General features: G+C 45.1%; 2 protein-coding genes across 2 annotated transcripts; both read left to right on the top strand.

Moving 5' to 3' along the window:
- Nucleotides 1-10,764: 10,764 nt before the first annotated feature.
- LOC123040114 (uncharacterized) lies at nucleotides 10,765-12,301 on the top strand. Its single transcript, XM_044463045.1, has 4 exons — nucleotides 10,765-11,135; nucleotides 11,237-11,435; nucleotides 11,560-11,757; nucleotides 11,851-12,301. The coding sequence occupies exons 1-4, from the start codon at nucleotides 10,834-10,836 to the stop codon at nucleotides 12,079-12,081; spliced, it is 930 nt and encodes a 309-aa protein (XP_044318980.1). The 5' UTR covers nucleotides 10,765-10,833; the 3' UTR covers nucleotides 12,082-12,301.
- Nucleotides 12,302-18,449: 6,148 nt separating this feature from the next.
- LOC123040115 (uncharacterized) lies at nucleotides 18,450-19,940 on the top strand. The gene is made up of 4 exons (XM_044463046.1): nucleotides 18,450-18,821; nucleotides 18,908-19,115; nucleotides 19,201-19,401; nucleotides 19,495-19,940. The coding sequence occupies exons 1-4, from the start codon at nucleotides 18,526-18,528 to the stop codon at nucleotides 19,723-19,725; spliced, it is 936 nt and encodes a 311-aa protein (XP_044318981.1). The 5' UTR covers nucleotides 18,450-18,525; the 3' UTR covers nucleotides 19,726-19,940.
- Nucleotides 19,941-25,984: the final 6,044 nt, after the last annotated feature.

Here is a 25,984-nt window from a genome sequence, read left to right on the forward strand (position 1 = left end):
TCATCCGCCGCGAGTTGGGGGACATCCTCAACCCTGGACTCATCTAAGGACACAAAGTTGTCCTCCGAAGGCCCAAACAGCTGCTTATAGTAATTTGTTATATACACTTTGAGGTTTTCTTGTCCTAAAATCGTCCCCTCGTCCTGCTCCAATAGAAAGATCCTCTTTTTTCGATGTTTGCCATTAGCAATCATATGAAAGAATTGAGTGTTATCATCCCCTTGGACGATTTTGCGAACCTTAGCCCGCAGTGCCCACTTCAATTCCTCCTCTCGAAGGAGTTCTTTCAGTCTGAACTCCACCTCCACTTTAGTTTCCACCTCTCTGGTATCTAAAATGGTGGACTCAGCTTTTAAGTCTAGGGATTGAATAAGTAAAAGGAGCCTTTCCTTTTCATCCTTATAAATCCCATGCATGTGCTTAGCCCATCCACGAAGGAACCTTTGTAAATGCCTAATCTTATTCTGCCATCTTTCCACAGGAGATCTCCCACCTGAATCTTTAGCCCATTCTCTGGCTATCAGATCCAGGAACCCTGCTCTTTCAAACCACGCTAATTCAAAAGAAAAAGTGTTTTTGTTCCCCACGTGAGTGGCCTCGTCAGAATCAACTAGCAATGGGGTGTGATCCGAGATTGCGCGCGATAACGCTTGGACCGTGACTAGGGGAAACTGTTGTTCCCATTTGACACTAGCAAGGACATGGTCCAGCTTCTCAAATGTCGGGTTTGGTAACATATTCCTACCCGAAAACTCGATCTCTCTAAGATCCAGGCTTTCGATTGGAGGGGGTCTGGACGCTGGCGAGTCCTTGGCGGAGCCTAGCCTCCTATTATGAATGACACGAACAAATCAAAGAGAAGAGAGGAGAGAGAGCACATCTGAAGATACAGAAAAAAGGGTCCGAGGTCAACACATACAGAACAAAAAATCAGAGTTAGTACGTCCACGGGCGGAGACGGCCGAGCATGAGCATATGGCCATGGCCGCCCATCTGTCGGTGCTGGAGCGGTGGCAAACACGAGCGGTTGGAGCCCGCTCGTCTGTAGAGGTCGCCATCGCCGCCGCCGTGGGACTCCCGGTGGCGCGCGGGTGGCCACTTGCGGTGTTGGAGCAGGGAGCGGGGGATCCATCACGCGGGTGTGTAGCCCGCCATGGCCACTGGTGGTGGTGGAGCACGAGGCCAGGGGATCCTGGCGGCGTGGTGAGCCGAGCGGCAGGAGCCCACTCGCCTACAGAGGTCATCTTGTTTGCCGCCGTGGGATTACGGGTGCTGGAGTAGGGGAACGGGAGATCCAGCGCACCCGCGTGTTGCCCGCCATGGTCACTTGCGATGGTTGGAGCAGGGGAGCGGGGAACCCGGCGACAAGGGGAGAGTGAAGGGAAAGGGTGTGGGGAATAATGGAGGCGGTGGGGCAGGCAGGCGGAAGTGGCGGCGCGCCTGACACCATCCCTTACCGGCCCTGGAGTCCTCTCCTGGCCCAAGGCGGACATGACCCCACGACAGTGCACTCAAGTAGTGGAGGAGCGCATAGTCGGCGCAGCACGGGTGGCTATTGTGGGGAGCACAGCACGGCCAGGCGATGATAGGATGGGGAACTGGGGGCCGGGGCGATGCCAAGCCGTTCATGGGCGCTGCTAGGTGCTAGGTGGGTGGTGGCGGGGGGGGGGGGGGGGGGGCGCAGGGACGGCGGCCTCGAACAGGCCGGCCCGCCATGGCTGTGCAACGAGGGATCCGCCGACATGCGAGGGTGGGGGTGCACGGACGGGAGGATCCGGTAGTGGTCGCTGCAGCGGGGCTACGCCTAGCTGTGCATGGGCACACTGGACAGAGAAGAGGAGGAGGAGCAGCGCTTGGTGGTGTGACGAGGATGGAGGCGGAGGAATGGAGATGTTGTGTGGATAAGGGACATGATGTGCGGCTCGGTGGGGATTTGCTGCCTATTGCTTTTTTGGACGACGATAACTGCCACATGTGTGGGCGTTAAGGGGTCTGGCCACATGTTTTGTGTGGTGTCTAAGAGGACCAGCCCACACGCCTACATGTGGGCAAAACAACTAGCGCCCACACGCCTCTTTTTTCCTTGTGGTCCCTCTTACACGCCTACGTGTGGGCAAAATGGATAACTTACACACGACCTCTCTCAGCCACCTAACTCATGGTCCCGCACGTCCCGCGTGACAGTCAACATGCGTCCCCGCAGTTGCCATGGTCTGGACCCTCTTCAATGTCCGTTTAACTGCAGTTGCCATGGTTGCTCAACTGCAGTTACCATCTCAGGTCAAGTGCGAGATGCCGTTTTGGACAACTGCAGCTGTTGCCATGTATGATCTGGTTTACTATAGTTGTCATGATTTGAAAATTTTAGAGGTTGCCACCTACTAACACTAAGCAGTTGCCATGTATCGTCTGGTTTACAACAGTTGCCATGATTCAAAAACCTTAGGAGTTGCCACCTGCTAACACTAGGCAGTTGTCGTGTAGCTCTACAAAAAAGACATGACAAAACAACATGTTCGGGTAAAGAGAGAGTTGTCATCTGCTTACAAACACACTAGGGCAGTTGTCGTGTACCCTGCAAAACACATGGCAACTGACATGTTCGAGTAAAAAAAGAGAGAGTTGCCATCTGCTTACAAGCACACTAAAGCAGTTGCCATGTACACTACAAAACACATGGCAACTGGCAGCTTGGGTGTGGGAGAGGAGACGGGCGTGTGGGCGAGATGGCAAATGCCCACACACCAGCCCTTATGCGTGAGTGAAAACTAGCGTGTGGGCTAACTGCTAAACGCCCACACACCGGCCCCTCCGTGTGGTGAAACGGACATGTGGGCCACCGGGTGGATGTCCACACACCAGCCCAGTCCTACGTGGCATCACAAACATGCCAAGATTCATGCACCCACAAACGGACGCGGATCCACGCGTGTGGGGCGAGATGCAAACGCCCACACGTGTGGGCGTTAGTGTTTCCTTTTTTTAAATCAATCATTGTTGTTGGAAGCTGTTGGATGCATCGAATTACGTTGGATTTATATGTGATTGTTCTTGGCGTTCCAACAAATGGTTATCTGCTAGGTGTCACCTCCTCACATTGGTCCACTGTGATTATTTGACTGTACCGCCTTAGAGCATCTCCAATAGGCGCCCAACACGCGGCGCGCTAAAATCTGGTTTACTGCGCGCCAATCGCTAGGTTTGGCGCATTACGCAGCGCTTGCTCCAGCAGTAGCGCTAAAATGCAGCTCGTGCGTGCAGCTCTAGCAGCGCGCTAAAATGCAGCGCGCGCGAGCAGCCGGCGCTTACATTAGTTCTCATTTTGGGCACAAATTTCACACTTCAACACAAAACACATGGCATATATTGAATCAAAAACATCATTCCAACCAAATCCGTGCCCACAAGTTCATGCCCACAAGTTCAAATTCATGCCCACACCATAATTCAACCAAGTTCAAGATGCAAACCAAGTTTTATGATGACCCAAATGAAAGGCACAAGAATCAAGCCTCGTCATCGTCGGCCGCGCCACAGATGTCTTGCCCTTCTTTGGCCGTGCCGCATTTGGGAGCTTCGAGGGTGGTGCACGTGGCTTCATCACGGCGGGCGCCGGTGCGACGCCACCAGCCGCGGAGGTCATCCGCGGCGGCATGAAGAGGCCGCGCGCGAGGCCGATGCTCGGAGGAGCTCCGGCGGAGGCGTGGCCAATGCTCCGAGCGCTAGGGTTTGCGGTGGCGGCGGCGGTGAAGGGTTCGCGGCTGTAGGATGGGGTGAAAGGGGTGCCGGCGCGTGCGTCCATCGGGTCAGCTCGCCCGCGCCGGCGCATCCGGGGCGAAGGTGGTGCGGGGGAGAGAGTGCAGCGCAAGCGCTCGTGTGTTCCGCGCGCGGAAGCGGGCGCCCCAAATACGCAGCACGCGATAGAGATTCGGACCGCGCGCCCAACTCTATATGCCGCGCGCGAGGTTATTGCGCGCCCGCTGAAGACACACTAGCAATTGTGCGTCCGCTGAAGACACACTAGCAATTGCGTGCGCGCTAAAATGGGTAAATTTGCGGCGCGGCGCTTGTTTAATGCGGCTGTTGGAGATGCTCTTACACTCTTACAGTAACAGTTTCAACTTAGTAAGCCATTTGCTGATATTTATGTGAGTGTGATCTGAAAAATAAATGTTCACAGGAGAGGAACAAAAACCTTCACTGAATATAGAGTTGTCTTGTACCTGTACTGTGCTACCGATTGCAAAAAGAAAAAAATTATCCTAAATGAGCACCTACCAGAAAAGCTTTCATTTTTACGGTGATGACGGGGAGTGCGTGCGGTTTGGTCTTCGGGCCATGTTTAAATAGTGCAAAAGAAAAGGAACGGAATATATTCTTGCAAACCAAGCAACCAACATATTCTAAAAAAATCAACATAGTAAAAACATGTTTGTTTTTGAATATTGATAAATAACGTATATAAACAATCCTACTTCAACGCACCAGTACCCTTCCATCCAAAATAAATTCATTTGCATTGAAAATATTTTGAAATTATAAGAAAATACATTTGAATTAGTTATTAAACTCTCAAATAGTATACAACAATTTCACTCTCTGCAAATCCTGCTAAAAACACTCCCGCCATTCCTCTTCCACCCGATGATAATGTTAATATGAAGGAGGAGCCACCAAAGGACATCCCAACGACTTTCCCAACTTTATACTAACAATCCTTTTTTTTTACTGCGGATACCGAGCATGTGTGTGTTTTTCAAGATAAAAAGTGTTTCAAATTCTTCTTGCTTTTAAAAAAAATCATGTTTTAAATATGTTCACGTTTTTCTTTTAAATGCACAAAACTCCTACAAAAATGTTCCAATTTTTTTAACAAAATCATTTAAAATTGATCAAAAAAATATAAAATCATATTTTAAAAATATGTGTTCTATAAAATGTTAATCTTCAAAAGATGTTTCAATTCTAATAAAAAGATTAAAAGTGTCAAAAAGAATAATTAGTTTGAAACAAAGAAATATTTGTGTTTTCTAAAAAGTAGGAGATAAACCCCATTACTAGACTATTCCATGCACCATTGCTCTTCAATCAGGTGAAAGATGTTAGGATGGATTATTTACGATCCGATGTTTAACAGAACTGGATATAAGAAATGGCACTTACTGTCACACGGAGTATCTTTTACTATATTTTTAGCCTATTGCAACGCACGGGCATTTGTATTAGTACTATACAAAGGAGTTGTTTGGTTTGTGACTAACTTTGCCAAAGGTTGCCACATCTAAAGTTCGGCAAAATTGACTAACTTAGGTGAGTGTTGGTTCAAGCCACACTTTAGGCAAGCTAAACTTGAGCCCCACATGGCATACATATAAAAAATGTGGTAAGATTTCCTTAGGCTTGCCAACTTATGGCATTCATTTTAATAAACTAAGCTTAAGCAAGGTTAACAAAAATGTGTGACAAAGTATGGCAATACTAAGCCTAGAACCAGCCCCTAAGTGCGGAGACGGAAATAGAACGCGTGGCTTCAAGGAGCCATGTGAGCTACCAAACAGCTCTACTACAGTACCAGAAACTAATTGGTGGACTAAAAGGATTGAATACAGACCTCTAACATGTCTAGACAGAGTATTTTTCCGTTGCAGATGGCGACGGCACGCGGAATTAGCTGGCCGTGTACAGGGTGCAACGGGAAGCATCGGTGCATGCACGTGGTGCAACCGGAGCCAGGCAGTCCGATCGCTCCTGTTCCCATGAACCACGCGTTGTCCATACCGGAAGCACGCACACGCACTTGACTGCACTGCTTTCACGGTTACTGTCTACATCAGTGCTACTATACTCATGCTTGTGTGCAAGCAAAGTAAACAAACAAATAGCTAGTGGAAGTTGAGGGTGCAACTTGTGTGCATGCATGGAACACGTACTTACCATCTCGAAGAGTTTTGGCAGTCGAGGGTGGTGCATGCACGTGGTGCAGCTTGAGCTACGCAGCCCGATTGCTCCGGTGTGGATGAACCCGCACGCTGTCCAAGGCCTTGGGGTGATGAGCGCCCCGGGTCAAACGGAGCACTTGGTACACTGCGCGTGGTTTTCCGATCGAGATTGGCTTGGAAGCTGCAGGCTCCACGCACGCGCGCGTATGCTTTCTCGGCTAGAATATACTCTATTGGCCGTGCATGTACTCCCAAGGTAGTATACTCCCTTCATCCAGGGCTTAATGCATATTTTGAGATTTATTTTGTCCACCACTTAGTTAGATCAATAATACATGACATGTGTGTTACAAAAAAATACCGTCGAATTCGTATTTGAAATGATTTTTCAGTGAGATAATATTGGTAGCATAAAACTTATATATACTGATTTATTCGACGGTCAACTTAGATGCCGAAATGCGTACCCTACTCAATATTCGGATAGGGAGTGGTACTCCTCTGCTCAACATCGAGGAGATAGACATCAAACGCAAGAAGGACATTAATAATTAAACTAGTTCTCCTAGATATTCTCTTCACTCGGGAGGAGCATGGCCATCATCAATAGCGAGAAGGCGGTCAACAGGTTCCATGCAATGTATGAATTGGAATCACACAAGTTGACCCGTATATCGATTACTGTAAATGAGTTTCCTAGGCATGGCAGATCTCTATACCGATTTACTACCTCCGTCCTGGTTTATTAACCCCTCTGGTATTTAGTGTTATATTTGATCATAATTTTAATTAACAAAATATAAGTTATATGTAGCAAAAGTCCTATTGTTGGAGACTATGTTCAAATACGAATTCAACGATATGATTTTTGATGATATGCATTCATATTTTGCTAGTTGAATCTATGGTCAAACTTGGACACAAAATACGAAGGGGGCCAATAAACCAGGACGGAGGTAGTATCGAGGAAAACTACTCGATCAACTACTAAAAGGAGCTGCATGGCAATCAAGGAGCATGGAGATTCGGCGGAGGATATTAAAACAAAAATCAATGGCAATAATGACTCTTGTTTAGCCTGATAGAAAAAAAAATGGGAGGAGCCAATCAGGACTACCTTTGTCCTGGTTCGTTGGTCCCCACTGTAATCCATGCCAAAATTTGACCAAAACTTAACTAACAAAATGTTAATGTGTGTCAGCAAAAACTATATCGTTGGATTCGTATTTGAACATACTTTTCAATAATATAACTTTTTATGACATGGATGAACGTTTTGTTAATTAGATACTACCTTCGTCTTGTTTTATTGGCCCCCTTTTTGAAATTTGTGTCAAATTTTGAATAAATATTTAACTAACAAAATGTTAATGCATGTGAAAAAAATTATATCGTTGGATCCGTATTCGAACATAGTTTCCAATAATATATTTTTATGACATGCATGAATATTTTGTTAGTTAAATTTATGTTTAAAATTTGGCACAAAATACAATGGGGACCAATAAACCAGGACGAAGGTAGTATATGGTCAAAAATTTGGCACAAAATACAGTGGGGACCAACAAACCAGGACGGAGGTAGTACATTTGGTTTCGTTAGTCATTTATTCCTAAATAGCAACATGCAAATCCTGTTTAATGCACCAACCAATAGAAGAGCAGCAATGCAGATAAAAAATTAATGATCATGGGAAATGAGGGGCTTCTTTCATGCATGCATATGCAATATCTGATTTTCATTGGATGCCCTATGAAGTGCCGGAGCCAGGAAAGTTGAATAAGGGGGGCCAAGTGTTGTTTAGTTTTGTTGGGGAGGGCCAGCTTATCAAATTACATCATTTTAGCAGGAATTAATCACCTTCTAGCATGCATATTAGCCTGAATTCAATGATTTTTTTGGGGGTGGGTGTGGGGGGGGGGGGGGGGGCAGGGCCCCTGCTGGCACCCCCTGTCTCCGCCACTGGCCCTATGCACTGGAGGGTACTATTTTGTTGGCTACACAGTGAAGTCGCAATTACTGTGGATCAACGAATTGACGATATCGTGCTAGCTACTCAGGGAGCTAAATCAGATTGTAAGAAAAATAGCAGTGGTCAACTTGTGTGCACGCATGGAATAATGAATTGCATGCATTGTATACTTTAGGGATTGCATGTATTGCTTCTGGTACGTATTAGGCTGGTCATTGTAGTACCATGCATATGATACTAGTGTATAATAATACAACCATAGTGCATTGTATCATAGATGGTCTAATTTATTGCCATGCATGATACATAGTAGCATCGCATTTATTATGTTACGGTATCTACCTATGTTATTATAACCATCTCTCTTTTCTTTAATTCTTTGTTTTACGAGTCCCAAGTGCATGATACTACTTAGGGCATCTCAAATGCTTGTAAGACTACCCACAATGGGAGTAACATAGGTAGTAACATCACACTTATCTAGATAAAATAGATGATGTGGTAAGCAATAAATGCAGAAAGAGAGGCATGTGGTAACACAGCTAGTTAGTACCTCCGTCTAGGTGAATAAGTCATTCACGTAGTTCTAGGTCATCGATTTGAGGAATTAAATATGTGTTATATATCATGAAAAGTATATCACTAGATTTCTACAAGGATGTAGTTTCTAAATATATATTTTTTGTCACATATAATACATATTTAGATAGTTAAATCGTCAACCTAGAACTACGTGAATGACTTATTCACCGAAACGGAGGTAGTACTACTAGTATGAGTAACATCACACATATCAAAGCAATATGAGTCTATAGCCTAATAAATGAAGTGTTGCACGTTACCACACATATGTTATTCCCCACAATAGAGGTAGTAACATAGAGTAGTAAACATGGGCTAGTCTAAGATAGTTGTTGATAGACTTTGCCACATACAATTTTTGATGATGTGTCATATAATAAATGAGGAAAGAGAGAAAGATTGTATGTACATGAACGAACACCCCTTGCACAAGCTCCAGTGTAGAATGAGAGAGCATCTCATTTATTATCTCACATCCTATTAGACAAACTAGATACAACTCATTGAAGTTGTTGTATGTTAAAGTGTTGGTTGATGACATGGTATATTTCTAACATACAAACTGTTGGAGATGCCCTTATGTTATCCCACTATTATAGTCAGTCTTACGCCCTCTATAGAGGGAATACTCGTCGATCTATGAGATAGACATCAAAGACAAGGACATTACTAATAATAAACTAACTAGCTCTCCTAAATATTCTCTTCACTCGGGAGGAACATGACCATCACCAATAGCGAGGAGGCGGTCGACAGCTCCATACAATTTATGGATTGAAATGACGTAACTTGTCCTGTATATCGATTACCGTAAATAGGTCACTTTAGACATGGCCAATCTCATTATCGACTTACGGAAGAAAACCATTAGATCAGCTAGTAGTACTATCGTGTTGCATATGTAAGGTTCCGGGAAGCATCTTCGGCAGCCGTGCCAAAAAACGCGTGCAGGGTAAAATGACTCTTTAGCGCGCGCGGCAAGTTTTCGCGCGCTCTAGCGGCGGCGGGAAACAACCGCGCGTAGTAAACGTTTGCGCGCGAGAGAGAAAGTTGTCGATCGCGCGGTAGATTTAGCGCGTCGCTTCGCGCGCGCATATAAAATGCGGCGCTTGCCACATGCTGCACCACACTGCCATGCGCGCATTTCCTCGCCTCCTAGCCGCTTCAGCGCCCCGCCACCACCATGCCGCCGCGCTGCTGCGCATCATCGGCTACCGCGGAGTCCGCGAGCGCCCCTCCGGCGCCTACTACGCCAAGATCCGGTCCGGCGACGTCCGCCTCGGCCTCGGCACGTTCGAGACGACGCACGAGGCCGCCCGCGCATAGGACTCGCCGGCGTGGCGCCTAGGGAGGCCTCGCGCGCAGTTGAACTTCCACGATGTCTACACGCGCGAGCAGGCGCAACGCGTCGCCCCTCCGCCTCGTCTGATTACAGACCAGGACCTTGAGGACCACCGTCGGCTGCAGCGCCGCCTCCTCATCGTTGAGGAGGACGGGCGAGCCATGGCAGAGTGGCGCCGGCGCCACCCGGAGGACGTCGCCACCGAGAACGCCTTCTGGGCAGAGAGGACGGCAAGGCGCCGCGCGGAGCGTGCCGACAGGCGTCGGCGCAAGGCACTAGCCATATCACAGTGGATATCGTCGAGGCAGGCGGGACGTCGATCTTCTCCCCCGACGATGACCATTGGGAAGACATGTGACTCGATACCTCGGACAATACCACCGAGGATGATGATGATGATGAGGACGACTGGGAGTAGGTTCTAGTTGCACCGTAGTTTTTTTATCTAGCTGCCCCGTAGTTCTTTATCTATCTATGCTATGAACTATGTAAAATATTTTTGTATCGTCTTTTATCTATGCTATGAACTATGTATCATTTTATCTATGAACAAAATATGTATGCACCGTTTAAAAAAAGTATTTGTGCGAGAGCGCACGCGCTGCATTTTAGCGCGCTGCTGGAGCTACGCATGCGTGCTGCATTTTAGCGCGGCTGCTGGAGCCAGCGCTGCGCGCCGCGCAAAACCAGACGATGAACGCGCCACAAACTAATTTTTAGCGCGCCGCGCGTTGGGGGGCTGTTGGAGATGCTCTTACTATGGACCAAATGGGTGATATTTGCTAACTACTGGGGACTAAGAAAAATAACTAGTGGTGCAGCTTGTGTGCACATATGCAATAATGAATTGTAAGTACTGCAGATTTTACCAGCTCTCTAGGTATATGCGTGCAGCTCCCGGCCTATAAATTACCGCTAGCACTCACATCCATCTTCTCACCCAATACCCACGAGAACCTCTAGCTACCGTAGCTTAGCTGAGCTTCCTAGCTGTAGCCATGGCCAAGTATTTCCAGAGTGCTCCTGTTAGCAATGAAGCATTGAAGCACAAGGAGATTCTGTTGGACGGCCTGTACATGCACCAGGACCTTGACGGATCACCAAATCAGAACCAGAAAACTATAGTGAATCCTAACCTCCCTCTGCAGTTTGGCTGCACCGTGGCTAATGACTGGACCATATATGATGGCCTTGGCCCCGATAAGAAGCTTGTTGCGCGTGCACAAGGGCCACATATGGGGGCAGGAGTAGCCAAAGGAAGCTGGTTCATATGTTTCAACATGGTGTTCGTCGACGACAGGTACATTCGTTCATTTTTGTAACATTTTAAGTACATAAGTGCATGCATATTTTCTGAGTGATACCAAATTTGGATGTATATGCACTCGGTTGTTGGGACAGGTTTGCGGGTTCCAGCCTTAAGGTGCTCGGACATTTTGAAGAGCCGGTAGAAGGTGAGTGGGCAATCCTTGGCGGGACAGGAGAGTTTGCCTATGCACAAGGTGTGGTCACCTTCAAGAAACTCCAGGACAGAAGCACTAGGGTCAGACAGCTTCAGATACGTGCCATCTGCCTCAGCTTTCCATCGTCACTTTCAATGGTACAATTTTTTTTCTAGTTCAGTCATGCATAGGCACACCCTAGCATGAACTCCATATTACATAGTGAGTGTATACTATAAATATAAGGGAATTGCTAATACATAATACGAATAACTTATGCAGCCTACGAAGATGGGGCCATGGGGTGGAAATGGAGGCTCCATTCAAGACATCACCACAGGAACCCCGATGCGCCTGCAAAGTGTGACACTCAGCAGCGAGAGCAGCTGGATTGTCTCTCTTGCATTTACTTATATTGACAAACTTGGAAAGAGGCGCAACGAAGGCCCCTGGGGTCCTGACAAAGGGAACAGTCAAACCGTGAGTTCATTTTAGAGATCAATTTGCCTTCTGATGCATACTCGTACGTCTCCTCAACAGTTAATGTGGTTTCTTATCTTCTGTTGACTACAGATCGAGTTCGGACCTAAAGAATATGTGACGGAAATATCAGGGACAATTGACAATGTTATATCGTCACTTGTTATCACGACAAACATCAAAAAGTATGTACCGTTTGGGCATGAGAAGGGCAACCGTTTCAGCGCCGCCGTGCCAGAAAACACATGTGTTGTGGGATTCTTTGCCAGGACCGGGAATGCTCTTGATGCCATTGGCGTTTACCACGGACCCATAGTGGTTTGAACTGGATTTAATGCTGCTTTGCTTTAGTTTATGGCAATCTCATGCGAGTTCATTTTAAGGGAAAGTGTGTTTGTTCCACATTTGTTTTCCAGCAATAACATGGCAAGGGTCATGCTTACGTCTGTGATCCATGTCTCTCTAGTGCAAGAGTACTTTCTTTAGTTTGTCAGCTGCTATATTCTAGCTATGATTTAATAAAGTGATGCAAGGTTGTTTTCTAGTGAACTATTGTAATTGATATGCTCACGGACCTTTTTTTTTCTTTTTTCCAAAAAGGAGGATTACCCCGGCCTCTCCATCAACATGATGCACACAACCATCTTTATTAGTTACTCCCTCTGAACCAAAATACTTGTAGTTGCGGCAACTTGTACTAGTTCTCCCCAGCTTTGTATTTCGGTACAGAGGTAATATTCATCAGACTCTGACAAAATGAATATAAGGATCAACCCAAGCCATCTTCTAGGCAAACAAAGTCACTACACCCACAAGTATATAGATGTGTTGTGTCCGTGTAACAGGCACAATCTAATTCAGTGGCCTCAATACCATCCGGTCTAGGCGTCCCATAACTGCACCACTTGCGCACACTCTAGGATCCGCCGCCACCAACTTTCGCCATCCCGTCTTCAGGAGGAATCACTGCATAGATCTTGCCAGCCCATCTGCCGTCAACGTCACCACGACACCAGCCAACGCCACCAGCTTGCGCGCGTCAATCAATCTGCGTCCAACTTTGAGACTCCACTGCTCCCGCCACCGAGACCCACCGTCTTCAAGGCGGTCGATATAACACCGCTCCACCTGTTGACCTCTCCAGTGAACCACTGCTCCAAGACGATGCCCCCAGAAGGGAGAACGACACCAAAGTCTCAGTCATCATCCGATCTGGGAGACCAAGATCTAGGGTTTTCCCCCGGAACAGCTGTCACCTGGAGGAAGAGGGGCACACGATCTGCAACTGCCGACGCAACCAAGCGGTGCAAATCGCCAGATAGCTCTCACGATGACGCCTTCAAGAAGAACACAATGGCAAGAGTGTCGTCGCCATCCTAGGATTTTCACCCGAGAGACCGTGAGGTGGGATAAGGTAGGGAGGAGTCCAGGAAGAAAAATAGCACCCTCAGGTGTCGTCGCCGTCACGGCCATCAGGAGCCGACCTAGGAATTAACCCAATTAGGATCCCCGCCTCCCGCTCCTTCCTAACCCGGCAACCGGCTAGCAGCGTGGCCCTGTCCGTTAAGACGGAGTGCACACAACATGGATTGGAGGAAGGAGCAGCTCGGCGCCGTTGGCCGCCGGAGCAGAAAGCCGCATCACCAACCCGTCGGACACCCGATCCAAGCCCCGACAGCCCACCTGCCCCGCCACGGCACCAGACAGGGAGGCCATCCTAGAGGTCACCGCCCCTGATCCAGGGCCTTCCGCCCCAGATCAGAAAGGGCTGTGCGAGCCCTGTCGCCAAGGCCACCCCTGGGACACCGGTCGGCCGCCACGCCATCGTTGTCCATCAGGGCGCCTTGGTCCAGCTCGCTGCCGCTACGACCAAGATCGGGCTCACACCATCGAGATGGGGTGTCCCGCGCCACCCCAGACCCGAGAGGGGAAGCAATACCTCTGCCGTCGCCATCGGATGCATTGTCTTTGCCCGGTGTTGACCACCGGCGGAGGCCGAGGGGAGGGAGGGGAAGGAGTGGAGGACCAGCGGCTGGGTTTGGTGCCCCTCGGTCGCCCGCGCGGGGGGGGGGGGGGGGGAGGGGAGGCGGCGGCTGATATGCTCACGGACCTATTATGCACATGGATGGATTTATTCCCTCATTTTGGGAACTTAAAGGGAGCACTCCATTATGAAACAAAATGTACGTAAATATAATGTTTCATGCCGAGTGGGGATCCAATATGAGAATGGTCAATTTTTCTTCCAAATATGCACAAGTTAACTTGGCATTACAAAGTATATTCCACAAATATAGTACCAAATATTATGCATACAATTAGATATAATGGCCAAAGTCTTACGTACAACGAGTCATACAAATCCATTTCTTTTAGAGAAAAAAGGCACCTCCATTTCATTAAAGAAGCAATCACCTACAAAAGGTCCACCCCATTCACATAAAAAGAAATAAAGCTCCCAACAGTCCACCAAAATGTGAAGAAAAGATAAAAGCAAAAAAAGTAGTAGAGACCTTCGCCGACAGAGCTTATGGGCTGTCTAGGCAGCCAAAATAGGACAATCCCAAAGTGAAAAGAACTTGTATTTCCTTTCCGAAGCTACTCCAGTGCATATCCTTTTGGTGTCGTCCCTCATTTTGTGTCTTCCTTCACCTAGAGAGAAACCCACAATCAATACAATGACTGAAAAAACAAGAAATATCAAACATTATGCTCTACTTCAGGGCCATAAATGTTGAATTAATATCTAGTCAACGTTTGTAAATCACCACTAGAGAATTACAAGACAACACATAATCGGACATCAATTCTTTGCGAAGTCAAATGAACTGTATCAACCGACTTTCTCCCATGTCCTTAAGAATGAATGAGTTAATCACAAGTCACAAACACAAACATGTGTAGGGCTTATGGATGTGAATAGCAACCTAAGCGCATAGATATTTCATTAATACAATAAAAAGCCGCAACTACTAAACAATAAATCTAAACCAATTGCATAGGCATGGCAACAGAAATGGAGATGGTCTTGTTGGTGGAGATAGTGTGGTCTAAAATGCCTTCCGTGATACCATGTGTTGGCGGCGATGATGGCAATGAGTTCTTCGTCGCAGGCAGTGGGGTCTGGTAGCTCGGATGGAAGACTAGGGTTATCTATTTCACAATAGAGAACTCAGGGTGTGTTTTTGTGATGAATGTTGAAGGCACGTAAAAGGACGAACCTCGGTGTGCATGTCGTCCTGACATCTCCACGCGCTCTGATCTAGGGCACGTCCCCAATGCATGTGGGCCCAAAGTGTGCCCTCTGAGTCCATCTCCTAGCCTTTGGCCTCACTTTTCGCTGAAATCACTGGTTTATTTTTATTTCATTCCCCCACTCCATAAAAAAAGTTTTTATTGGTGAATTCTTCAATATGTAGTTCATGAGAGCTTTCCAGTCCTCCGCCAGTAAAATTGTACAATAAGAAAGAAATTCTAGATAAATTAGGGCAAAGCTTATTGAGTTAACATGACAATTGGGAAATTTAGCTTCTATATTTGTGATGCAAAAGGCATGTATCAGTTAGCACGGATGAAACTTGTAACACGTGTAATAATATAACTTGATTCTTTTCCCTCCTGCTTCCTCAGCTCCAAAATACTACATTGCATATTAGGCCTCGCTAGGATAAGTTCCGAACCCAAAAATTACTCTGTTAGAGCATCTCTAGCAGACCCCGTAAAAGTCGGACTCGGAAAACACGTTTACAGTTCGCTGCAGATCAGATTGTTGGGCGAATTCATGCGCTGTAGATCAGACCCCATATATAAAATTGTAAAATAAAAAAACATTTGCGGGAGAAACTTGCAACGAAAATCATCATACATAGTTGACCATCATACTACTTCATAGATAGTTGTTCATCATACTACATCATAGTACTATATAGGGGGGGGGGGTCTGCGGGCCGTGCAGCATACCCGAGCCTAGGCTACCAAAATCGACGGGTGCGGCGGCGACGACGCGGCGGAGGAGCCGGAGCAGCTCAGTCCTTGTCGGAGACGAGGTCGATCCACACCATGGCCTGCTCGGCCTTCATGACGCGCAGGTCCGCCTCCTTGGACGCGTGCGCCTGCGATGCCGCGACGCACTACTCAAGGAAAATCTCCTCGATCTCGAGATCGCGGCGGTGGCGCGCGTCGGCCTCCTCTTTCTCCCTCGCCGAGCGCTCCATGATGGCGCGGTCAAGGTAGTCCTCCTGCCCCCGGGGAAGGTAGTGTTCGGGGCCGATGATGCCTCGACGCGGCGGGTCCACATCGGTCTCGAGCTTGATGGCGAGAGGCCCGAGCTCCTCCGGCTCTCTCTTGACCGGAGTAAGCCACGAGCTCGAGGCGCTCGTGGACGAGCTCCCCGTGGCAGAAGAGCCGGAGGAGGCGCGGTGGAGGACCACGAGCTCGGGCTCGCATTCATCGAGCTTGCGGCGTTCGAACGCTGGCGGCGGCCGGCTCCCATAGTTGAGCCATTCCGCGCCGCCCACTTGCGTGCGGCATCGGAGATGCGGCAGCGGCGCTCCACATCATCCCCACCACTTCCGTAGCCGTCCATGGATCGGGAAGGGTTGCTAGGGCTTTTTTTAGGCTCGCCGGCGGCAAGAAATTGGTGCGGAGGGGGAGGGAAATCATGGCAGAGCGGCGACGGAGGCGGATAGGGTTTGACCTGTATTCGAGTGGTGAAACCGCATAAATAGCGGTGGAGTGGGTCTTTTTCGGGCCACGGTAAACTTTTTACGGGCCGGGCCCAGGATACGGAGTCTGTTCTGGCAAGAAAAACGGGCTGAACCCGAATACTCGCCGGAATTATACGGGTTCAGCCCTTTTACGGGGTTTGCTAGAGACGCTCTTAGCAATTATGGCATACAATTGACGCCATTACATTCACATTCAAAAGTACTCAATTATGGTTATAGTTTTGTGTCACAGATGCTAGATTAATAGTGTAAGTATTGGTTGATCATGCATTCTAGTAAAACCTAATGCCCATGGTATTTCGGAATATATAAAAAGAGATACTATCAGATTTACGTACGGTCAAGAGGTGAACATCAAACTGAAAAGAAGAAATTAGTGCTCCTAGAAATGCTCTTCACTTGGGAGAAGCATCAAGCCAACATCGAGAAGGTGATCAACAGGTTCCATGCAATTAATTTGTTTGGACGCAAGTAGATGGGCTTTATTAGTATTATGGGTTAGGCTGGTCACAATGGGAGGTATCATATACTAATATCATGCATATGATATTAGTGTATGATAGTATCTCCACATTGCATAATGTAAGTATTATAATGACCTCATTTATTGTTATGCACAATATATACTACTACCTCCGTCTAAGTGAATAAGTCATTCGTGTAGTTCTAGGTCATCGATTTGAGGAATTAAATATGTGTTATATGTCATAAAAAGTATATCACTAGATTTCTACAAAGATGTAGTTTCTAAATATATGTTTTTTGTCACAAAGAATACATATTTAGATAGTTAAATTGTCAACCTAGAACTACCCAAATGACTTATTCACCGAGACGGAGGTAGTAGTATATCGTTTAATATGCTACAACACCATATCATGATACTCAATCCTCTCTTTTCTCATTTAATTGTGTGGCACCTCAACAAAAATGTTTAGTTGACATGCATAATACTACCACTCCCTTCATTTCTAAATATGTCTTTGTTTAGAGATTTCAATATAGACTACATACGGATGTATATGAACGTAGTTTAGAGTATGGATTCACTCTTTTTGCTCCGTATGTAGTCCATATTAGAATCTCTAAAAAGACTTACATTTAGGAAGGGAGGGAGTACTTACGATACTCCTATTATGACCATACGGCATCGCCAACCTCAGTATCGAGTAGGCCCCTTAAAACCGCACACCCTCTCAAGTAGTAGTACTCCCTCCGTCTATGTGTGTAAGTCATCTTACGAAAACCAAATAATCCCAAAACACTTAGGCACGGTACATTAACTCTCTCCTCGTTTCTTTTTTTGTGACATATCAACCAATAAGAGATGTGGGCCGTTCATGCTTTCAATGACTTGGGCTACCAAACATGGCATGCAGAGGTTAGTTCATTGCATGCAATGCTATTAATTAGCAAAAAGACATTAAGTTTCTCGTTTTCCTCTCCGCCTTCGTCGTGGTGCGCAACGTAAGATGACTTACACACCTAGACGGAGGGAGTAGCAAGTTTGATGGATCCAGATGGCCATAACGTGCTAACTACTCGGGAAGCTTGTCAGATTGTGTAAAAAATAGCTAGTGGTGCAACTTGTGTGCATGCATGGACTACTAATTGCAAATACCCGGGAGACTAAATGATCATTTGCAACTTGTGTGCATGCAAGGACTACTATGGTTAGAGAGGTAGTCCATGCATGCAAATGATGTGGTCGCTAGAAATTACTCCTTGAAATGATCTTCCCACAACAGGTTCCATGCAATTAATTAATGTAGTTTGGAATCACGCAAGTTGATAAGCTTTATTACTGCATGCAAGTTGATACACTTCAATTAATTAAGGCAAGTTGGAGTACTCCTGTAGTAGTATGACCAAGCGCAATATCGAGTAGTAAGCCCTTGACTGCACTCTTGGCCGCTTTTTTGCCACGTATATGGATGCAGCTCCGGCTATATATTACCCCTACCTCTCTAACCATTTTCTCACCCAATACACACGAGGACCTCTAGCTACCAGATCTTAATTGTGCTTCCTTGTTGCAGCCATGGCAAAGTATGTCCAGAGTGCTCCTGTTAGCAATGAAGCATTGCAGCACAAGGAGTTTCTCTTGGACAACTTGTACATGGAGCAACGTACCGAACTGAATACCATGGAGACCATCATATTGGATTCCAATCTTCCTCAAAGGTTTGGCTGCATTGCGGCTACTGATTACGCCATATATGATGGCATTGGCCTCGACAAGAAGCTTGTTGCGCGTGCACAGGGGCTAAATATGGCGGTTGGTGCAACAAATGGAACCTGGTCGTTCTGTTTTAACATGGTGTTCGTCGATGAGAGGTATGTCAAAAATTCCATGTTCATTTGACTGACATTGTGTGTGTATGTGATACATCGACTAATTATATGAAGTCGGTTTGGTTTAGGTTCACGGGCTCTAGCCTTAAGGTGCTTGGAAATTTGGCAGAACCGTATGAAGGTGAATGGGCAATCCTTGGAGGGACGGGTGAATTTGCCTATGCACAAGGTGTTGTAACCTTCAAGAAGATCCAAGAATTTGAAAACGGGAAAAGTAGGTTAAGGGAGCTTCAGATCCGTGCCGTGTGCGTCAAATTCTCGTCGTCCCTGTCATTGGTATATACATACCTTTTTGTTGCGGTTCATGCATGGGCTCTATCTAACATGCAATTAAAAGTTCTAATACACATTAACAACGCAGCCTGTAAAGATGGGGCCATGGGGCGGAAACGGAGGCTCCATTCAAGATATGACCACAGGAAAACCGATGCGCCTAGAAAGTGTGACGATTCATAGTGACAACAGCTGGATTGTCTACTCCCTTGCATTTACTTATATTGACAAACTTGGGAAGAGGCGCAAGGAGGGTCCTTGGGGTCCTGACAAAGGAACCAGTCAAACTGTGAGTTCATTTTAGAAAGTAATTTGCCTTTTGATGCATACTTGTACATCTCGTCAACAGTTAACATGGTTTCCTGTCATGTATTCACTACAGATTGAGTTTGGGCCTAAAGAGTATGTGAGGGAAATATCAGGGACCATTGACACTGTCATATCGTCACTTGTTATCACGACGAACTTCAAAAAGTATGGACCGTTTGGGCATGAGAAGGGTAATCGTTTCAGTGCTACTGTGCCAGAAAATACATGTGTTGTGGGATTCTTCGCCAGGACCGGGAATGCTCTAGATGCCATTGGTATTTACCATGGCCCCATTGTGGTTTGAAATGGTTTCTTTGTTGTTTTGCTTTAGCTTACGGCAGTCTCATTCCAAAGTGTGTTAGCTCCACCGTTTATTTTCCAACAATAACATGGCTAGGGTCATCGATCCTTGCCTCTAGCTAGGATCCATGTCGATCTAGTGCAAGAGTATTTTGTTTAATTTGTCACCTACTGTATTCAATCTACAATAAATGAAGAGATGCAAGGTTTGTTTTCTAATGAAATAATCAAGCTGATATGTTCACAGATGTATTGTGCATATGGATGTGCTTTATTCCCTCATCTGGGCACTTAAAGAGATCACCCGATTATGAAACAAAATGAAGGTAAATTTAGTGTGTCATCCGGAGTGGGAATCTGATCTGAGAATGATCAATTGGCTACTTCATGCACACAAATTAACTAGGTATCACAATGCATATTACAAATATACAGTTCTATGTATTGTGCATATTATTACTTTATTAGATATAATGGGCAAAGAATTACAAACAGTGAGTCACACTTGTCCATTTTGGTAGAGAAAAGGGTACTCCGGTTTCATTTAAGAAGCCATCACCTACAACAGGTCCACCTCATTCACACAAAAAGGAAGAAGAACGCTCCCAACAGTCCACCAAAATGTGAACATAAGATAAAGGGAAACAAGTAGTAGAGGCCGATAGCTATAGAGCTTATGGATAGTCGAGGCAGTCATTTCTGTTTGGGGCCGCCCCTCATTTTGTGTCCTCCTTCACCAACAGAAATCCATAACCAATACAATGAAAAAAATAGAACAATATCAAACATCATGGTCTACTTTAGGTCCATAAATGGTGAAGTAATATCTAGTCAGTGCTGGTACATCACACCCAGAGAATTATAATACATCACATAATCAAACATGAATTTGCATTGTGAAGTCAAATGAAATGTATCAACCGGATTTCTCCTATATATGTGCCATCCAGAACGAAATGAGTTAATCGCAAGTCACAAACACAAGCAAGTGTAGGTCTTGTGGATGTGAATAGCAACTTTAGCGCATAGATATTTCACCAATCTACACCTTTAGTAAAAGGAGAAGTGTTTCTTTCGGTCCGTTGCGCTCCCCCCTACACACTCACCCTCCGCGCGTTGTTTCTTGAAACCTACCTGCGGTACATATTTAATTGAGTCCAGAAAAAAGTTCCGCGTTTTTTAGAAAACCCACTGCTGTTTCTTGAAATCAACCAACATGTTTGAAGACCCCCCCCCCCCTCCCAATATGGAATTTGATTAAAAAAATATGTAGACTGTGAATACGATGTTAGTTTGCCTATTAGACATTTTTCAATGCTATTTAGGTTGCAACCTTAATCAACAGCGCATGATCCGTCTTTCTTCCATATCGATGCTGATCCGCAATGGAAATGAACACCTCGGCAAAACCAGATTAGATACAAAAGAAACCATCTATAACCATGCATACAAGCCTCGTCAAAACCTCATTGGGAAAACCAAAGAAGATTTATCATCTTATGTCAAAAGAGAGACGCCTTAGGATTGACCATATTCAAAGTTGTGCTTGTGTGATCACTATGGCCACCGTCGGCGAGGGTGAGAAGGAGGATAAGCGGCAATATAGATGAGATGCCATGTTGAAATAAAGGACATTGACCTATTGAGGTCTTAAGTCATGGTTATTGGGTTATAGGCGTGTTATAGTTCTTGTCCCCGTTGCAAAGCACATGATCTTTTGCTAGTAAATCAAAAAGCACCAACTACTAAACAAAACTTAACACTAGAAAGTGATTATAGGGATCAACCTAGAAAGTTGCATGGAGATGAACAAATATTAAGTTGGAGATGGTGATATTGGTGTAAATGGTGTGGTCTAAGATGCTCCCCATGTGTGGTGGCATTTGTGGTGATGAATTCCCTTGTCGGAGGTGGTGGAACCCAGTAGGATCAGTCCTCCAAAGGAAGAAGGGTTATATATTCGCAGCAGTAGCCAAAAACTCTAGTAGTAATTCGTGTGTGGTCTTGGGATGAATGTCAGAGTCACGTAAATGGCGGAGCCTAACATGCATGTCGGGCCTACATGCCTCCACCATGCGCCCTAGCCAAGGGAACGTCCCCAGGACGTGTGGGCCCGAAAGAGTACTCCCTGGGTCCATCTCCTGACCTCTGACCTCTTTTGTTCTGACAATTATCGGATTATTGCTTTATCCCCTCACTCCATAAAAGTGTTTTTCTTGGTGAATTCTTCAATATGCAGTCCATGACAAATTTTCATCCCCCTCCAAATGAACTTGTTGAATAAGCTAGAAACCCGAGAAAAAATAGTGCAAAAATGATTGAGTTAATATGATAATTGAGTAATTTAGCTTCTAAATTGTGATTCAAAATGCACATATCAGTTAGCACGGATGGAAGTTCTATCGAGAGTATAGTACTATAATTTGATTTGTTTCAGTACTACTTCCTCAGCTCCAAAATACTAGTACCTTGCATATTAGGTCTCATTAGGATAAGTTTTTGACTAACAATTACTTTGTTATTGTATATATAATATGGCATAAAATTGATATCATTACATTTGTATCCAAAAGTATTTAGTTGTGTTCATAGTTTTGCGTCACAAAATTGATATACTAATAGTAATTGTTGGTTTATAGTTTATTCTAATGAAACCTAATCACAAGGTATTATGGAATGCAGAGAGATAATGTCAGATTTACAATACGGTCAAGAGGTGAACATCAATCTCAAAAAGTTAAAACTGGTTAAATTAGTTCTCCTAGAAATGCTCTTCACTTGGTAGAAGCATCAAGTCAATGTCGAGAAGGCAATCAAAAGATTCCATGTATTTAGTAGTAGGCATCGCCAACCTCAATACCGAGTAGGCCATTGAAAACTACACACACACACTCTCATACTACCCATAGTGGGAGTAACTTCAGGTCCAACTCAGCAAATTTGTTTATGTGACAATGATTTAATGAGGAGAGAGATGATTTGAGTAACATATCTAGTTAGTCACACTATGAGTAACATCACACATACCAAGACAAGATGAGTCTTCAAACTAATAAATGTAGCACATGCATGACACCACAGATATGTTACTCCCCACTATAGAGGTAGTAACTTAGACTAGTAACATATGCATGCAAAATTGCATAGGAGCACCTGCGGGCGCAGCCCCCTAATATTTCACCATCGAATATGGATATAGATCTGCACCACTATATGTATTCATCATTTTATTGGCATGTATGTTCTGATTTAGAGATGCATAGCATTGTATTTCCTGCATGCACTGGCCCACTCAACAACTAAAGCTATATTTACTCAAGCAATGGTCACATCATCAGTTAATGCCTTTCCCATTGATTCCATCTATCCCGTTTCATCTTCCTTCAACTCATTCGTCTCAAATTTAAAAGCCATTTCACGTAATCACACATTTCTACGAAGCTTAATTTTTACCATGCTAATTCATGTGAAATTATCTAATTAGATTTTAGAGATTTTCTGAGATATGTCATTTTTTCTGTTAATTGAGAAACTGAGTACGTCATGCGAATAATTCTAGAAACTTTTCTATAATTATCTCAGGTATTATCCTGTTCTAAGAAAGCTGAGGATTTAATTTACGTGCTCTAACTCTGCTTCCACCATGCATCTATGACATCTTATATCTCATATCTTATCTTATATTTACTAATTGGAGGCACCATTAAAGCCTTCTCATTAATCCACATCATTGAAATTAATTACACCGTTGGATTAAATAATTAACTCCAGAGATGAAAAAGAAACTTACGTGACACATGGTCCAAAAAAGGACTCCTGCCACGTTTTGGTGAAGCAAAACAAAGACTGCATCCAACTTTGCCTAAAAAAATGATAGCATTCTTCCATAAAAAATCTAGCAATGAAAAGGAAAGAAAATAGGAGAGCAGATCCGTTTGATTACCCTTCAAACTCCAATCTTCTCCCGTGAAGTAAAACAAAGAAAGCATCCATCGTATCCTCCAAAAAAAAGATGTTCACGTTGGTAACTGATTTTTTTTCCATCAGCAGATATGCTAAACGTAAGATGTGATTTAAGTGGCGTGATAAATTAAAAAAAGAGCAAGTCCATACTGAGTGCTTTAGCATGTCTGCACGCTAGAACATGGGAGTCCATATATGGTAAAAAATGTTACAAGTCGTGCGTGATTTTAGTCCAACAGGATAAGTACGCGCATGTTGGAGAGTCCATCTATGGTACTCCCTCCGTTCCAAAATAGATGACCTAACTTTGTACTAAAGTTAGTATAAAGTTGAGTCATCGCGAATCAACCTGTGGTTGAGTTGGTTAGGTGGACAGTGGTATCCCCAACCCACCAGGGTTCAAATCCTGGTGCTCGCATTATTCTTGGATTTATTTCAGGATTTCCGGCGATGCGCTTTCAGTGGGAGGAGACGTTCCCGTCGACGACGAGGCGCCTACGGTGACTTCGTAAATTTCAAGATGATATGCCGGCTCAGTCTCTCGGAGGTGCTCATAGGGGTAGGGTGTGCGTGCGTGCGTTCATAGGGGTGAGTGTATGCGCGTGTATATGAGCGCTTGTGTCTGTACTGATGCTCAAAAAAAAAAGTTGAGTCATCTATTTTGGAACGGAGGGAGTACAAGTCATACGACATGCATGATTTAATTCTGGCGTGATATCTTTCTTTTAAGAAAAAAAAAGTCCGATGTGATTCTTTTTTGCGGGGAAAAAGTCCGACGTGATAGAACAAACAGTACTACTGCACGTACGTTTAGAGACAAATTTGTCCATGTATAAATACATGTGTACAAAAACAATACGAGGGCCCATGCAAACAAATAAGGGCTGCATGTACGGCCATTGAACCCCTGCAAAAAAAAGTACTTCCATTGAAACGTGGATGCAAACAAAAAATATATAAGGGCGTCCTTCAGTAATGGGAAACAATATTTATTCATCAACCAGATATTGCATCCTTGGAACTTTTATATGCATGTGGAAAGAAAGAATGGGCACATAGAAAGTTGAAGAGATTTGATCGGATAAGAGGGCACTACAATAAAAATAAGGAAATTAATTTTTAAATTCATATTCGACCGGAGATTCATTCAATCTTCTTAGTTTCCATGCCAGTCACGATGGATGATGCTTTGAAGGGGGTGTGCCGATGGTTCGTCGATGCAGACCATCTCAAACTCTGTCGGCTTCCATCCCTTTTGTTTATCGATTCAGTGGCCGTAGTCTTAGGGTGCAATGATAGCGGGTGCTTTTCCAAAGGGTAGACGTTTCCTCCACACCCATGCATCGCCAGAGTCATGCCCAACATTTGGTTTGTCTGGTCTCAGGGTGCAATGATAGCGGGTGCTTTTCCAAAGGGTAGACGTTTCCTCCACACCCATGCATCGCCAGAGTCATGCCCAACATTTGGTTTGTCTGGCGTGAGGTCCGTCTTCGTCCTCATTATGGCCCTAAGAAACACCAGCATAGATGTCTGCATACTTTCAAAAAAGACACATTTCTCTTGGCCCAGGGAGAATACAAGATTCGAAACAACTAGATTGGTTAGTCTTCTCTATACTCAGGACGCACGTTTGCTCTTATCGTGGATCTAGGATGAGTTTGATACTTTGTTTGCCATGTAAGTCAAAAACGATCTGTGTGATGATGACCATAAAATCTTCTTCGCACTAAAACGGGGAAAACTGTTCATGTAAAAAGCAAAAAGGAAACACATCTCTTCCTCAAAGTAAAAGGAAAAACATCTCCCTCAACTCCTGTACATGACTGCTGACTCCTTTCCTTCGATTCTCCTCTCCTATGGATGGCCCCCAGCAGTTTTTCTCAGTGAAGGATATCCCCTTCACCATCAAGTGCCCTCTCCCACCAGCATGGCCATCGGCAAACCACAAAGATCCCAAAGCCAGGTGCTGCACGGGATGACAAGCGACCACAAGCGACCACTGAACTTACATGCATGTGTTATAATAAAAATCTACATCAACGTATCCATATTATTATTGTTTGACATTTTTTATTTTTCACAACTTTGTTATATTAAATATTGAAATTGCTAGACCGTGCAGGTGCACGGGTTGATGACCAGTGTACTATAACTGCCAACCTCCGGTCGTACACTCCATTTACTACTCATGTGGTAACGTTTCTTCTTCAGCACACTAAACTCCAGCCACGATCATTTATTAGCAGTTTAGTACTACATTCTTCTACTCCCCATAAGAGATCAAGTCATCTAAAAGAAGA

This window comes from Triticum aestivum, chromosome 2B (assembly GCF_018294505.1).
Source record: "Triticum aestivum cultivar Chinese Spring chromosome 2B, IWGSC CS RefSeq v2.1, whole genome shotgun sequence".
Taxonomy (NCBI): Eukaryota; Viridiplantae; Streptophyta; class Magnoliopsida; order Poales; family Poaceae; genus Triticum; species Triticum aestivum.

Excerpts from the sequence above, each read along its gene's own strand:
- LOC123040114 (XM_044463045.1), top strand. The coding sequence starts at position 10,834 with ATGGCCAAGTATTTCCAGAGTGCTCCTGTTAGCAATGAAGCATTGAAG. Across the intron at positions 11,136-11,236 it reads ATGGTGTTCGTCGACGACAG|GTTTGCGGGTTCCAGCCTTA; the intron begins GTACATTCGTTC and ends TTGTTGGGACAG. Across the intron at positions 11,758-11,850 it reads ACAAAGGGAACAGTCAAACC|ATCGAGTTCGGACCTAAAGA; the intron begins GTGAGTTCATTT and ends TGTTGACTACAG.
- LOC123040115 (XM_044463046.1), top strand. The coding sequence starts at position 18,526 with ATGGCAAAGTATGTCCAGAGTGCTCCTGTTAGCAATGAAGCATTGCAG. Across the intron at positions 19,116-19,200 it reads TCTCGTCGTCCCTGTCATTG|CCTGTAAAGATGGGGCCATG; the intron begins GTATATACATAC and ends TTAACAACGCAG. Across the intron at positions 19,402-19,494 it reads ACAAAGGAACCAGTCAAACT|ATTGAGTTTGGGCCTAAAGA; the intron begins GTGAGTTCATTT and ends TATTCACTACAG.